This window comes from Pseudorca crassidens, chromosome 7, assembly GCF_039906515.1.
Source record: "Pseudorca crassidens isolate mPseCra1 chromosome 7, mPseCra1.hap1, whole genome shotgun sequence".
In the NCBI taxonomy this organism is placed as follows: Eukaryota; Metazoa; Chordata; class Mammalia; order Artiodactyla; family Delphinidae; genus Pseudorca; species Pseudorca crassidens.
In genome coordinates this window covers 56,638,344-56,654,246 of record NC_090302.1, presented here as the reverse complement: position 1 = coordinate 56,654,246, position 15,903 = coordinate 56,638,344, and the positions used below count along the sequence as shown (strand labels likewise).

At 34.7% G+C, this 15,903-nt stretch overlaps 1 protein-coding gene across 6 annotated transcripts in view; it reads right to left on the bottom strand.

Moving 5' to 3' along the window:
- The window catches only part of UHRF2 (ubiquitin like with PHD and ring finger domains 2), a 93,713-nt gene that overhangs the window by 23,113 nt on the left and 54,697 nt on the right, over positions 1-15,903 (bottom strand). For 4 of the 6 annotated variants that reach the window (XR_010945017.1, XM_067744338.1, XM_067744337.1 and 1 more), the window contains exons 6-12: positions 14,821-15,007; positions 10,501-10,624; positions 10,153-10,260; positions 7,438-7,542; positions 4,635-4,741; positions 1,247-1,409; positions 413-553 (exon numbers count right to left, since the gene is read on the bottom strand). Coding sequence is in view for 3 of the 6 variants with exons in the window: in XM_067744338.1 (XP_067600439.1) it covers positions 413-553; positions 1,247-1,409; positions 4,635-4,741; positions 7,438-7,542; positions 10,153-10,260; positions 10,501-10,624; positions 14,821-15,007 (935 nt within the window). In the remaining 3 variants the exon portion in view is untranslated. The remainder of the gene's footprint in view (positions 1-412; positions 554-1,246; positions 1,410-4,634; positions 4,742-7,437; positions 7,543-10,152; positions 10,261-10,500; positions 10,625-14,820; positions 15,008-15,903) is intronic. The other 2 variants (XR_010945019.1, XR_010945018.1) reach the window with 1 other exon arrangement.

The following is a 15,903-nucleotide window of genomic DNA, read 5'->3' as shown; positions in this document are numbered from 1 at the left end:
AGGGCGGGGCCAATCCTCTCAAGTTGAAAATCCCAGTGTAACTTATAGTTGGCTCTCCGCATCTGCAGATTCAACCAACCACAGATATGTACTGAAATATTTGCTATTGAAAAAAATCCATGTATAACTGGACCCATGTAGTTCAAACCCATGGTGTTCAAGGGTCAACTGCATTTTACATTTCATTGTCAAGCCCAGCTTTCCTCAAGCACAATTCTTGGTCTTAGGGCAGTTTGACACCTAGGATGCTACTTTTTTACTTCTTTTCCTTCCGTATACTTGCATGATCTCATTCCTCACCCCTTACAGTCCACTGACCAACTGCTGTGGGTTATATCCAGTGTTAAGTCACATAGTACAGAGGCGTACGTTTTTATGAAAATACAAGTAGCCTAGACAAATGTAATCTAACCTGTAAACGTAGACATAGTCTCCTTGACCGTTCTATTCCTTCTGAGGTCCAAGGAGCAGGTTCAACATCATCTCTCCTTAAAAGATAGCGCCAAACCAAGAATCCATGGCTTGATGAAATCTCTGGCCAGTATTTCACCACCTAAATCGTAATATTTCAGTACTAGTTTGAAATGTAAAGTTCAGACTTATTTATAATGTCATATTAGTGTTTTAAGTAAACTTGGCAGAACTAAATGCAACTTTGAAAGATACTTGCTCTGCTGTAATAGTAAGTAAAAAATATGCACTTAAATATTGTTTTGACCTTATTTCCTAATTATGATAATTCCCGTTAAGTATAGATTGCTATAAATTTGAAGTAGCAGCAAGATTATGCTCATTAATTAATAGAATTTTGCATAATAGTAGATAAAAATGGTGGCAGTAGATGTCTTCATTTTTAAAACAAAGAATGCAACCTATTTTCAAAATTATGATGTGCTCCGCTTCGAAAAATCTATTAAAATTAGAATCATTCTGGAAGATATAAGAATCAATATCTACAACGGCCAAGTTATTTGAACAGTTTTATCATAAGAGAATATATACTTGTAAAAAAAACTTAACCCAAAATATAACTCTGCCTTTAGGGACTTCAGATAAGCCTTAAAAGACAAGTGTCAAAATTAAGAGATCGTTTTGTACGTGTTGTATTTCCAGAAAAAGTAGAAAGACCAACCAAGATGATCTATTGTTTCCTTTAGCCCACCCACAGTAGAGCAGTTCCCTGTGGCAACCCTGTCTTGAAAGCCCAGGAAGAATGACTAACAAGATGTCATGCCAGATAGAGCACCTTATAAATGCCATCATATCTGTTGCCTTCTTCAGGAGCATATTTGCTGATCTTCCTCCCTTTAAAACTGCGTATCACTCTGACTGGCTTACCAGCTCTCCAATTCCGAGACTCTGCTCCAATTTTATCATCCAATGGAGCATCACAGTTTAGGGCCAATGCCCTAAAAAATAAAACAAAGTCTTTATACCAAGTAATCTTTCTTCAAGTATATAATCGCATCATTAGCTCAATTAAAAGGTGAATTATGCCTTACCTGATGGTTAAGATTCTATGATTCTTTCCATATTATTCCAGATAATAGGATTATGCTTTCCCCCACCAGCAGAGAAGACAAATCAGTTTTCTGATGTCACCCCCAAGCCAGGGGATTGGTTCTCAGATAGCCTGTAGGGTTCTTCTGAAAGTAATAACATCTGTGCCACGTATAATAGAAAACAACTAGAAATACATGGAATTTTCTTTAAATAACGTTTGTTGAGGGAAGGGAGAAAGTTGGAAAACTAAAGCAAGTGATTGTTGTAATAGTTATTTTTGATAAGGGAATGAGGTAAATTGCTGGAAAAATGTAGAAAGAAATCCAGAAAAATAAATTTGTCAGCAAGGTATGAATGACCTTTCTAGGTCTACTTTCCACATTCCAGACAATAGAGATTCCTTAAAGTTTAGAAGATAATAAGAACAAGTTTAATATGAGAATATCCTTTAAAGACTTCCAGTAAAAAGGTAAGTGTAAATAAAACTGAAGCATTCAAATACCTGTGCTAAATCATGACAATAAAGATTTTTGGCTGCTCAAGATCACTACATTTTACTGATGACACATGAACAAGGAGGAACACTGAGCTGGAAGCAGCACTGGATTTAGCTGAAGCTTCCTTAGTATGTGTACTCACCTAGTAGTAATTAATCAGTAAGGTTAATAGACGTTAGAAGACCTTCCTTGGGGAAACTTAGTCCTGCTCCCCAAAAGACAAACTAGAATGTATTTAAAGTTAGTATTTTTCCTCTAAGACACCTATATCCTAAGTGAGAAGAATCCACTAAGAACATTTAAGGTTAAAAAAAAGATACCCTCCCCTCAAATCTGGTAAAATCAGATATGATACAACATGCTTTTTCAGGGTATAGTTCTTTTTATGCAAGCTCAAAAACAAACCAAAAAACCCCAAACAAAAGACCTTAAGACTAAATGACTAATCTACCATAATCTTTCTATCATAGTTAAAGTAAATGAACTTAAGTGTTTTGTTAAAACATTTTTTTAATAGACATGGTCAGAGAGTTAAAGGTCACCAAGTTATCTTTTTTATCTCAAATGGGAGATGAATTAAAACTCTGAGGTAGAAGAAAATGTAGCCATCAATTCTAGGGCTGGTATTATTTATGGAATACCTATTGAGATACATATACTTCATCCTCTTAAAGAGCTAAGAAAGAGATATGTACTATCTTCACATTAATGAGTGGAATGCTTTGGTGCTCACAGGTACCTTCCATCATAATGACTGCACCATTAACTGGAATTATTAACTCACTTCTAGTTTCACCTAAGTATGCAGTCTGTTCAAGTTTGTGTTGAGTCCAAGAGGATGAAACTAGGCAAAACAACAAGGCTTTTCCATTATTCTATCCACAGCTCAATCGATTGCCTCTAACCGCCCTGATAAAGGATGGCCAGGTTACCTGCTGCCCTCTTCAGTTTCATAAAGTGGAAGAGCTGAGAAGAAACAGGAACAAACTTCTCAAAAGCAAAAAGCAGGTATCAAACTACCTCTTAGTAGAGAAACAAAAAAGGAATTAGACCATATACACGTCAGGAAAGAGTATACTATGGGTCAGAGCTTTCACCTCAGCTTTCGTGTTTATAAAACATATAGGTACCTTTGCCTAAGAGGCCTTTACAATCACAAGGTGTACTCACAGCTTCATGTATAAATTACCTGAAGGAATGTTAGTCTCCGTGATAAGTCAATCCTAAATTGTTTTGAGTTTCTATTTCATTTTCACTACCTTCCTTATTAATATAAACATTTTTACTACTTGTCAATTATTTTCTGAGATTGTGACATATGATAAACAGGGTATATTTATTAGATTCTTCAAAAGCTTGACAAGAATCTATCATGTACATTACAAGTGCAGGTAGTTACAAAGGAAGTTTCATTCAAGCCAAATAATCTTATTATTAAAGGGAAAATATAATTTTCAGATTTGACAACATGAAAAAGCCCTTTTGCAAATTCAAGATACATTTTCATTGACAATACACATCGAAATATTTCTAATTCCTTTTAAGATCATTCTTCCTAAAGAGTTGCTTTCTTGTTAGAAAAAGACTGCGTAGGGGCTGGACTCCTACCTCAGCAATGTTTCACCAGCAAATCTGACCTGTCTCCTCTGCTGGTTCAATAAAATAATCCTACTGTCAGAAATAATATAGAAGGAAGACATAAAAACAGATTCTATGTAACTTGGTATGCAACAAAGTCTTGAAATCATAAAGTATATTCTTTACTTCACATGGTAATCAGAAATTAAGGACACACTACTTAAAACTGAGTGATTTAGACTCAGGAAAGCGAAAAATACTCACTTTTACTCAGTATTCCACAAAATACCCTTAATAATAGGATACAAAAAATTTCAACTTCATGATCACAAAATTATCAGTATGACAGGTTATAATGTGGTCATTGGTATCTGATGGTTTGGGTTACTTAATTATTGGTATTAGCATGCATTTACAAAATAAAACATTTTGAAGTTATTAAATTTTCTATTCCCGTGGAAGCTGGAATATCATGAATATTTCTATAGAATAAAGTCAGCACAAGGTGGCTCTTTTGTACCTAAACATTCTCTTTTTTAACAGATAAAAGACATTTTATCATAAATCCTAAAAGCACCTTGTGTAGTTCTGATTAAGTTATCTGATGTTTCACTTATGCACATAAATGTGGCTCCCAAACATAACCCTATTTCACATTAGTCTCCTCTAAAAAGAAGTTTGTCACTTTAAAAGATAAATCTGTGTTTAGTAGAACATAACTTTGACCAATGTGGTAGTAGATAAGCCACCTTGTCCTCAATTTCATTAAATTATATAGGTTCCTTTCCTTTAAAGGTTTCAACATGTTTCCAAATGCAAAGCACATGTATTAAGACTGGGAATTATGTCATTTAAAAAAATGATACTAAGAAATAACTTAGGAAGCTTATAAGTAATTATATACTAATCAGGTAATAGGATTTATATTTTAGCTATATTAACTCACAATTTAAGATTCTCCTCTACAGTGTAAGTTATAAATTATAGTCCTATAATCCAACTTTTACACAAAGCCCAAATTCTTAACAGTCTTTACAAACTAACAATATAGAGTACCTGTTCATGTTTGTTAATGTTTGATCAGCCGATGGTGCACCAATTCTTTTATTACCAGCAAGATTTTTACCACCACTCCCAGTGTATGTGAATTCATCACCTCGGTCCTGCAGGAGAACATTTTTGGCATTAAAACACCTAAACCCAGGTATAATTCACCAATTCTTGTTTCAGAGTCAGAACTTTTGGTTCGGATGTTATAAGCTGACATGTTCTCTCAAGGTATCTATCTACCAAAATAAGGCAAAATTAAAATGCAATCTTGTGTGTAATATACCTTCAAGCTGTATCACTTGATCTAAAGATTTCATTTTAAAGTTATAGCTTCCAACACCTCCAAACATAGCTATTCTTATACAAATAATTTATAGAATGTTACAAAATAAGGTCTTATGGGTTGGGAGTATTGTTTAGTTTAATTCAATGTTATTAAAATCAACTTATCAATATTAATTTGTAGGTTCTTTACAGGGCACCATTTTAATAAATACTCCAAAACTGATTTCCCAACAGCAATCTATGCCATATCCAAGGCTTTTTTTTTTAAAAAACATCTTTATTGGAGTATAATTGCTTTACAGTGGTGTGTTAGTTTCTGCTTTATAACAAAGTGAATCACCATATCCAAGTTTGCTGCTAAATATCAAACTTAAAAATCGTAACAGCATTGTAAGTTCCCCACATTTTACAGTCCATGGGTTTACTCAAATTATATTGGCATAAAACAATTACCTATCATTAAGAAGAAAGTTAGAAAAGAATTTGGATACTAAAAGTTGTATAGCATCTACTAAATGTGAAAAAAAACACGCCCAAAGAAGATATTAAAAACTAGCTCCACCAGTAGCTACAAATTTATATTGCTATTGTTTTTGCCTAATTCAGTACTTAAACCGAGAAAAGTAACTATCAGTATGTAAATTAATTCTAACACTATCTCAGTAGTGGTTCTTCTTCAATGCAAGATTATTTTAACTAGTTCAGACTGAACTTAAGATAATGAAGTTTTCTCTACTTAATTCTTGCTTGTAATAAAGGTCAATTATTTTGCATCTAGTTTTTCCTTTGATTAAAAGTCATAACTAAAATCTCATGGTTTTAAGTGTTTCCATATGTCCTAAAACCTTCATTCAATTCACTTTGTTGACCCAAAATTGAGGTCTATATTTTAAAGAATAAGGTGTTAAGGAATTTCATCTTCAGTGTATACTCCATTTGAAGGATTCTAATAAATAAGTACATCTAAAACAGTCCAGAATACTTCTTAAATTGATCAGATACAGTCTTCCAAATGGTATCTGGATTGACTTCACAATGCTCATATTTATAACCTTGTCGACTTTTAAAGTTGTAACTGTGGTAGTGCTATAAAGGAAAAAGTAGTGTGAACTAGGTAGGAGAGAGCATAATAGGGACAACCTAAGTTCAACAGTGTTTGAAACGTAAGAACAAAAACATTTCTGATTATTCTTCAAGCAGCAAATAATCATGTAAAAATAGTTAAATTCTATGTCATTATCTATGCTTGAATTCATCATTATACCATGAAAGCACGCGGATGAAACAGACTGGGAGAAAATACCTGCAAACTACACATCCAATGAACAGTAAAAACAAACAAAACCCACAACCCAATTAGAAAATGGGCAAAAGACCTGAAGAGCTACACCACCCAAGAGGATATACACATAGCAAATAAATAAATCATGTCCAACACTCTTAGCCATTAGGGAAATGTCAACTAAAACTACAATGAGCTATATCTACATACCTATCAGAATGGCTAAAAGAAAGCAACAACACTGAATGCTGGTGAGGATGCAGAGAAACTGAATCACTCATACACTGCTGATAAGAACAAGAAGTGGTACAGTCACTCTGGAAAATACTTCAGCAGTTTCTTTTTTTCCTTTTTTTTTTTTTAGCAGTTTCTTAAAGAACTAATCATGCAACTACCATACAACCCAGCAATTACACTTCTGGGCATTTATCCCAAAGAAATGAAAAATGAACACTCATATTTACAAAAAAACCTGTACACAATTTTTAATGCAGCATTATTTGCTGGAAATAACCAAGATGTTCTTCAACGGGTGAATGGTTGTACTGTGGTACACCTATATCCATGGAACACTACTCAGCAATAAAAGGGAATGAACTATTGACACATGCCACAATTTGAGGATTATATGCTGAGTGAAAAAAAGCCAATCCCAAAGGTTATACACTATACGATTTCATTTGTAAAAATTTTTGAAGTGACAAAATTATAGAAACGGAGAACAGATTGGTGGTTGTCTGGGGTTAAGGGGGGTTGGGGGAGCAGATATAGTATGGTGGCTAAAAAAGGGCAACATGAGGGATCCTTGTGGTAAGGGAAATGTTCAGTGTCCTGAATGTATCAATGTCAGTATCCTGGTTGTGATATTAAACTATAGTTTCGCAAGATGTTACCACTGGCTGAACCTGAATAAAGGGCAAAGACATCTCTGTATTATTTCTAATGCTACATGTCAATCGACAATTATTAAAAATGTACATAAAAAAAAAGATGAAAAAAATGAAAAAAAAATGTAAATGAGTCCAAAATTAAAAATGAGCTCTAAAGAAAATTTTCACTGCAATAATCAGTACACACAAAGCTTAAAGACTGCCAATTGATTTACTTTTTAACTGGTAAAAGACTGACTACTTCAACATAAAAACGATGCTAAAAGAGATGGGATTTATCCTGGACAAAGCTTCTGTATTTTACTGAATGATCAAGACAGGTTCTAAAGAACAAGTTTGTATCATGACTTACTACTTCATCTGCAAATCCACCAGCCAGGACAAGAGAGTAAGCTCCATCATTACTTCGACCATGAATTCCACCAACATGGGGCCTATGGACACCCGCTTCGCTCACCTATAACATCAAGAGAGACGCAAAATACCTTTGAACAGTTCGTTAAGTTACGTTTACAAAATGGTTTCACATATGTTATTGTATCCTAAAAGCTTCAACTAAGAACTGAATATCACACAGAATTCTAAGTTTTGCTCACAGACTACTTCTCCCCAACTATATATCCTTCAGGTACTGAACTGATAACTCTTAAAACTGCTCAGGCCTAGAACTGTGTTTCAAAATAACTATTAAATAATTATTATCCTATGTCTATTGGTAATTCCAGCTCAGTTTGGGCAAAAAATAATTTACTATAAGTGCTCTAGATCTCTTTTTTTCTCATTTCTCATCTTTCATTATGGCACTGTTCCCTAGCCAAGTCAAAAAGGCAAGAGTCATTTCAGCCTCATTCTTCTGTATTCTTCAAACCCATCTGGTCGCAAATATTGCTGATTTGATCGCCTAAATCTCTCAAAACCATCTTTTTCTACTTTCACTGATATAAGCCTAGTTTGAGTATGAATACTTAAAACATACCCTTTTTCACTGCCTCCAGCAGTTTTGTTCCTTCAAACTCATTCTTCCTATCACAAACAGAATGATCCTTTTAAGAACATATCTGCTTTTAATTTCCAACTGCTTAACATGTATTAAACAGTCTTAATAGTATATTAAGCCCAAGTTAAGTATTACATATTACCCTCTCTCAACCAGGCTGCTATCTACTTTCCCAGCCTTATCTTCAGCTTCTCCATTATGGAGCCTATACATCTGAGCCCAACTACTCAATGATAAACATACTACCCATTTTTCAGTTTATTCATGCAATTCTTCTATTTCAATGGCCTACTACTTTTCCCCATGTATCTTCAATGCTGGCTCACTTAAACTTAAGTGTCACTTCTTTGCGTACTTCAAACTCCCTAAGAGAAGTATTCTAATTCATTTGTTTATCACACAACTGTTCTTAGCAGAGTAAATCCAAGCCTGTATAGTGGGCTAGGTAAAGAGGCACATTAGAAGTTGATGAGAAGCTGATAAGAGCAACAGAACCTGGATTTAGGCCTTGGAAACACTTAGGTACTTTAGAGCATAGGACCATTTGATTCTCAACCTCACCAACCCCGATAATAAATCATGCTGAATCTTCCCTACTTCCTAAACTGCAAATCTGTCCTCCTAAATGCTTAGGCCAATGACCTCAGTCATCTTACACCATTATTAATGAGGCTTTTACAATCTGGGAATGAATGACAGGCATACAAAAAAAAGAAGCAAACAAAGAACAAGGCAATTAAAAATACACTAAGTGTATTTTATTATAATTTTTATTTCATATATAAATATTATAAATAATACATAGTTTAAAAAATAGATCTTATTTATTATTGTACAGGCATACCTCAGAGATATTTCAGGTTTGGTTCCAAGACCACTACAATAAAGTAAATATTGCAATAAAGCGAGTCGCACAAATTTTCTGGTTTCCCAGTACATATAAAAGTCATATTTACACTATACTGTAGTCTTAAGTGTATGACAGCATTATGTCTAAAAAACGTACACACCTTAATTAAAAAATAATGCTGTCGGAAAAATGGCGCCTATCGACTTGCTTGACACAGGGTTGCCAAAAAGCTTCAATTTGTAAAAAACACAGTATTTGTGAAGTACAGTGAAGCAAAGCACAATGCAATGAGGTATGCCTGAACTCAGTTTTTTTTTTTTACTGTATTTATAGATCCAAAGTCATAATATAAGCCTTGAAAATTGATTTATTCAAAATTATGATATAACCATTGCAAGGATGAGAGGACAGTGTGTTAAACTAAATTCTTGTCTTCCATTGAAAGAGATTAATAAAACCAAAATATAAAGACAAAAGCCACCAAACATGTTATTTATAAATAAGGAGGTAAATTCAGAAAAAGTAACTTTAAAGTGATTGCCTCTTAGAAACAGAAAATGGTGAAAAAAGAGGGTAGGCTTTTAAAATATAAATCATACTCTAGTATTTAACTTTCCATGCTATGTATATGTATTACATTATTTTAATCTTAAAATTTTTATCAATGGTCTAAGCAATGGTCTAATTTTCCATAACGAAAAAATTACCTTTCTAAAGAAGAAATTAGAAAAGTACAAGAGTTTTCTTCAAGAGGAAAAGAGAAGTAATTTAATCCTTGGATTATCTGACATTTCCTCTAACCAATATCTTAACATTCATTCAAGAGGATAATCCCCAAAGAAAACACCCTAAGTGAGCTTCCTTGCAGATCAATGACATTAAATGAGAACTTACTGCGTGACTTAAAGATCTATTTCAAATATTAAATTCTTGGCAAGAAAAGTTCTTCAGAACACTTAATAACTTTAACTACCATAACTATAACAGAATAGTAAAACGAAGTGATTCAAAGGCTTAGAGGAAGCCTAATTCCATGATGTGTGCTCCTCTGTCTGCTAAGCTATGAGCAAGAGTCTACCCATCCTACAGGAAATCTTTCATTCTAACAACTGAATGCCATGTGATACTACCTAGGTTGGTCCATTTAGAATCAATCAACACTGCTACAATTTGAACTATACCCAATTTTACCCTTTCAACTAAGCCAATTTAAAACATACCTGAACTCTAAATCTCCAAGTCGATCCAACAGGAATTCCAGGAATAGGTCCATAATGATTAGAAGGAACAATAGTACATTCTCTAGTGCGACCAACACAGGCCATTCCCTACAAGGTACCGAACAAACTGAGAAATCAGTTATGTTAAATCTTAAAGAAAGCCCTTAATTCCCATAAAATGTGGATAAAATAAAAACAATTTATATGATTAATCAATATGGTTATTTGTTAATATTTCAGATTCGTAACATCATTTATACCGTTACTACTATTGGAACTGAAACACTGTAACTTGCGTCACAGTTATAAACCTTATAACTAGGAAGAAAAAGAAACTTCCTTCTTTACCCTGCCCCAGTCTCTTCGGCTTTCAGTACTAGCTGATGGCATCTTTGCTTTCTTTTTACTCATCTTGAGTCTTTCACCAGCCTTTACAACTTCACTAGAATCAGTTTTACAGGAAGGACAATACCTTAAAAAAAAAGAAGAAAAGGAATTTTGATAATATTATATTAAAGCCAATAACAGATGGCCTTTCTAGGTTAGAACAAGTTTTAAGGTGTAATACTTGGTGTATATTACAGAGTTTCAGTTAGCATTTCAGTATTAAGCTTTTCAAAATATTTACATGATTAAGCTCACCGAAAAAAACTTGTCATTCTTTTACAGAACTTAAAATATTTTATTATCAAATTCTCAAATGCAGTGCAAAAGCCAAACAAGGCTGTCCAATTTAAATGGCACCATAAACTCTGATCTTATCACTAATCCTCAGAGTGGAAATTATTCATTTAAAGTTTTTATCATTAAAGCAAAAGTGGTAAGAATAGATGATTCTAGACTGAACAATGATCCATGCAACTGATACATCTCCCCATCTAAATTGGTTATTAGAACTCTCAGATTCAAAAATGTATATAGTCTAATTGCAGGCATAATGAAATGTGATTGATATCTGCGTGCTGAACGGGTGCTGAACGGGTGTCCTGTCACCTTGCTAAAATCACATATTACCTCCAGAAAGCTTTCTGTAGATATTTTATGATTTTTCTAATTAGAGAATATTGCTGCAAATAAAATGTCCCCCCCCAAAAAGTATAGTTTATTATAACAAGTACACTGGATTCAAGGATGCTTGCTTATATTAGCTTTATCTCTAGCTCAATTTCAATTCTCTATACTTGTTTGTCCTTTAGTCTATCTGTAGTTGGTCATTCTACTGTAACTTGTACACCATTATAATCTGCCTTATATCATTTCTAAAAAGCAAAGCATAAGTATGTCTATAGAATGAGATGGGACTATTCTTGAGTCACCAAGAAATGGAAACTTTGAGTATATCCAAAGATCAACTGGCCACTCCCCTATTAGTCTTAGATTTCTTTTTCTATGCTTCCCATTTTATAATGATCTATGCCACGTGGCCTACAGAGTAAAGAAAATGACACCTGTACCCACTTGTTAATTTTGACTGCCTAATTATGAGACATGTAAACAATTCGGTCCCTGAGAAAATTAGTAGGGCAGTGAGATACAGAAACAAATTCAAGGTAAAACTATGTATGATACGGCAATAAATACTATCAAGTAAAATCCCTACTAATTTGGAAATCAGGAAGGCTTCCAAAAATTAATTTGTTGTAAGAAAGATTGTATTTTACCTGATGTGCTAACCCTATAACTACAATTTTATCAAAGATCTTACGGTGAAAGCAGATATTATCTCTGATGAGAAAATGAGTTCAGAGGTTAAATATCAGACAACATGATTTGGAGAAGTGGAAAAGAAGATTTAAGGTTAAGGAATTCCAGGTAAAGTGAAGGACCTCAACATGAATGTAGAAATACTCCACAGAGTAATCTAAGACAGTCTTCTAGTTATAGTCATCCCTGGGATCCATCTTTTCATCAGGTTTGTTAAGAACCCAGGCACTATTTTGGCACTGGGTAGGGATAAATGTTTGTGATAAAAATATTTGTAAACAGTTAAGGAAAACTAGTACATACAATGAAACAATTTCAGAAAGTGGTAAATGCTATAAAGGAAATACATCAGGGTTATGTGGGTGGTAATAGTGATTAGAAATGTTATGTGTCTTTAGATACAATAGTTAAAGCTTCTGAGGAGGCATTCCAGCTGAGATTCCTATCAAGAAGCCAGGTAAGACATTCCAGGCAAAGAGGCGTTAAATGTAAACGTCCTGAGGCATAGTAAGGAATGGTACGTTCTGAAGAACATAAAAGTAGTCGGGGGCAGGTCATAGATGGCAAGGGTTGAGATTTTATCCTAAACGCAACAGGAAGACATTAGGGGGTTTTAAACAGGTGAGTAACCTGATTCAGGACTTAGATCATTCTGCTGCTGTGGCACGAAGGATAGCTGGTAGACAATGTGAAAGCAAGACTAGTTAGTCATTTACTATACAGTTCAGGGTAGAGATAGTGGTTTGAACTGGGTGGTGAGAGTAGAGAAACATTATGGAGAACTGTAAGATTTGCTCATGTGTTATTGGATGTGAGTGGGGAGAAGAGAGAATCAAAATTGTGTTTAGCTTTTTGGCCCTCAACAAGTGGATGAGATGATCGTATTACCTACTGAAAATTAGGTGAGGAGTGGGATTTTAGGGGACACGTTTGTGGAAATCAAGATCTCTATTTGGACTCACTAGTTTTGTGATACTAGTGAAGCAAGCAGTTGAATATAGGGAATATAAAGCTCAGGGAAGACTAGATCTGAAAATATAAATTCCAAGCTGTTTGCTTGGTATTTAAAGTCTCATGATTACATGAGGTCATCTAGGGAGCAAGGATGAAGAGAGAAAACATGGGTAGTGCTTTGGGAAACTCTGAAATGTGGTAGATGAGAGAAAACCAACAAGAGACCAAGGAAAGGCCGGTGAAGCTGGAAGAAAATGAGATTAGATGATATCATACCAACTACAAAAACAGAGTTAGCAGGTAAGCAGGACAGTAAGGAGAGGACTCAGAAGTGACCCTTGGGTTTGGCAACATAAAATGTGTAAGCCTAATATAAGCAGATATAGTTGAGTAGTGAGAGGGAAGGTCAGACTGGAGTGCTGGGGTATGGACAGGAGGAGAGCAAATGGTAATAATCAGTGGTGACAGCTCTGAGAAGCAAGGAAGTGGGCAGCTTTCTCCCACAATACAAAGGTGGAAGAAATGGGACCTAGGAAAGAGTGTGTATGTGCATGTGTTGTGAAAACAAAGAGATTCTAGGATACTAATGAGAATAACCCAGTAATGGCAATTCAGGAGAGGAATTAACTGCAAGAGTGAAGTTCCTCAAAATGCAAAAGGATACGAAACTGTGAGAGCAGGAAGAAAGGTTCGCGTTTAGTGAAGCAACACATCATCCACAGAAACAAAGAGGAAGAAGCACATGAGACTTCAGAGGAAATATAATTACTGGTGATGGTAAAATACAGGGTGTGACCATGCAAAGTAGCGGCAGAGGGTTAAAGGAAGAAGTTGTATCCTTTTTCTTCTTCCCCCACCCCTACACAGCCTCTGCTGTAATACAACAACCTTCCCAACAGGTAGGGAGAGACCAAAGGAATGGAGAACAATCTATTCTTCACAATGGTATCAGCTACGCAATGGTCATGTTAGTATTTCTGAGTACAGTCTGTCATCTCTTTAACTTAATCCTCCATGCTAACAACATGAACCGTAGTCTAAAAAGAAAAAACTTCCTAATATGACATCTTAAGAAGCGTATTATAACTTTAACTGGGAACATTTCCCCCCAGTCTCTTTTCTAATCCTTTCTCTTTGTAGCTAACACTACTCAGTAGAAGTATAGATTTTGGCAAGTATATTTGACCTTGGTGCCTGGTTCTACTATTAACCTCATATGATTATGTATGATAATCCATACAAAGCACTTTATTAGTGTCTTGCATGTACGAAGCACTTAACTGTTAAGTACCATTATAAAACATTCAATAGGCACATCTAAAATAACTGAGGGGTAGAGGGAACCATCTACAAAGGCTTCCCAGTTGAAGTCATACTTAAGTGAAAACCTGAAGGATGAGTATCATCCTGAAGTTACGCAAAGAGGAAAATGTTTCCAAGAAGAAAATGCATCAAGTGTAAACCCAGAGAAGATAGGGAACATGACTTATTTAAGAAGCTGAAAGATATTTAATCTGGCTAGGGTATAGAGTATTTGGGGAAATAAAAGAGGAAAGTGGTAAGGGATACAGTGGGAGAAATCAACTAAAAAACACTGTGCAGGGCCCTGTACAGTAACATAAAGCCTCTGAAGCAAAGGAGTAACTATCAAATTTGCATTTTTGAAAGAACACAGGACTCATATTGGAGAAGGGACTGGAGGGATTAAAAAATGGAGCGAGAGACTGGGTCAGAAGCTGTTGTTATAACTGAATAAAGGGATCAATGCCAAATAACCATTAGTTATACAATTTTAAGCCCTTTAATATACACTATGTAGGCCGCTCTCGCCTTCTGAGATGGACCGCATTCTGCCTACAGAATGTGTATCTCTCTCAATAAATCTACCTCTTACCTATCAAAAAAATATATACACTATGTATCTTTAGAAATCTACTTTTGGTGTTTCAAAGACACATTTCACATTCAATTCTTAACACAGTAGCAACAAAAATCCCCTGATAATCATACCAGTATTCCTCTTCAGGGATCTTATCCAAAGGAGGATTCAGGCAGTAAATATGATAGGCCATGTTACATTCATCACATAGAACTTGCATGTTGGGTTCCTGTTTTCCACCACATATATGACAGGAGCAAGAACGGCATTTCTTATTTGGGTCTCCACCACAAAAGTCACATTCAGGGTCATTTTTCCCTATTAAGAACAGAATTATAGCAAGCCTAGTCTTAAAATCATTTTTATCTCTATGAATCTTATAAAGAAAAACCCATGAGAATAACACGCAGCTTTTTTAACAAAGAGAAAAGAACCATAAGAAATAATCCAGTATAGTACTTTTAAGTTCCCCAAATGTGCATCGAGATGCCTAGGGGCAATGCAGTGAACTCACGGGGCACCGTAAGATATATTAAAATTTCAAGCAAAATACAATACTTGAACAAAGTTGTTTGGATTTAACTACGTAATAAACGAAACTATTATGTAACACCTATTCTGCAGATCCAAACCTTTCCTTGTGGACTGAACTAGGAGGGGTACGGCTATTAGAAGTTAGCAAACCCATTTTGGTTTTGCTATGCCCCCAATATACTCTTCATTAGTAACAGTATCTAACAGTTTATTTATTTATTTTTATCTTACTTGTCAATTGGTTCAGAACTCTGGCAACTAACAGGTTCCGCTTATTGCCCCCCACCTCCCCCAACCCACCAGCCTCCCCCATCTAAACCCAAACACCTTCTGCCAAAATATTCACTTGAAATTATAAAATATACATATATACACAGAAATCTTATAGTAATGCTCACTAATACCAAAAGTAAAATTTAAATGTCAAAAGAGTAACAGCTGGGCAGATTTTGTGTAAAATGAGGTAAGTTTATAAGAACTATAATACAGAGGTAGCCAAATATGTTAAATTCAAAAAGGAAATTGCAGAATAAATTTTTTACACAAAATTAACTGTATAGATACACAAAGATGAATTAGATAGATACAGAAAGATGTCTAGAATGACATATATTGTTAGAGTGATTACCTCTTGGGAGTTCTATAATTTATATAGTTCTATACTCTGAATTTCTTACAAA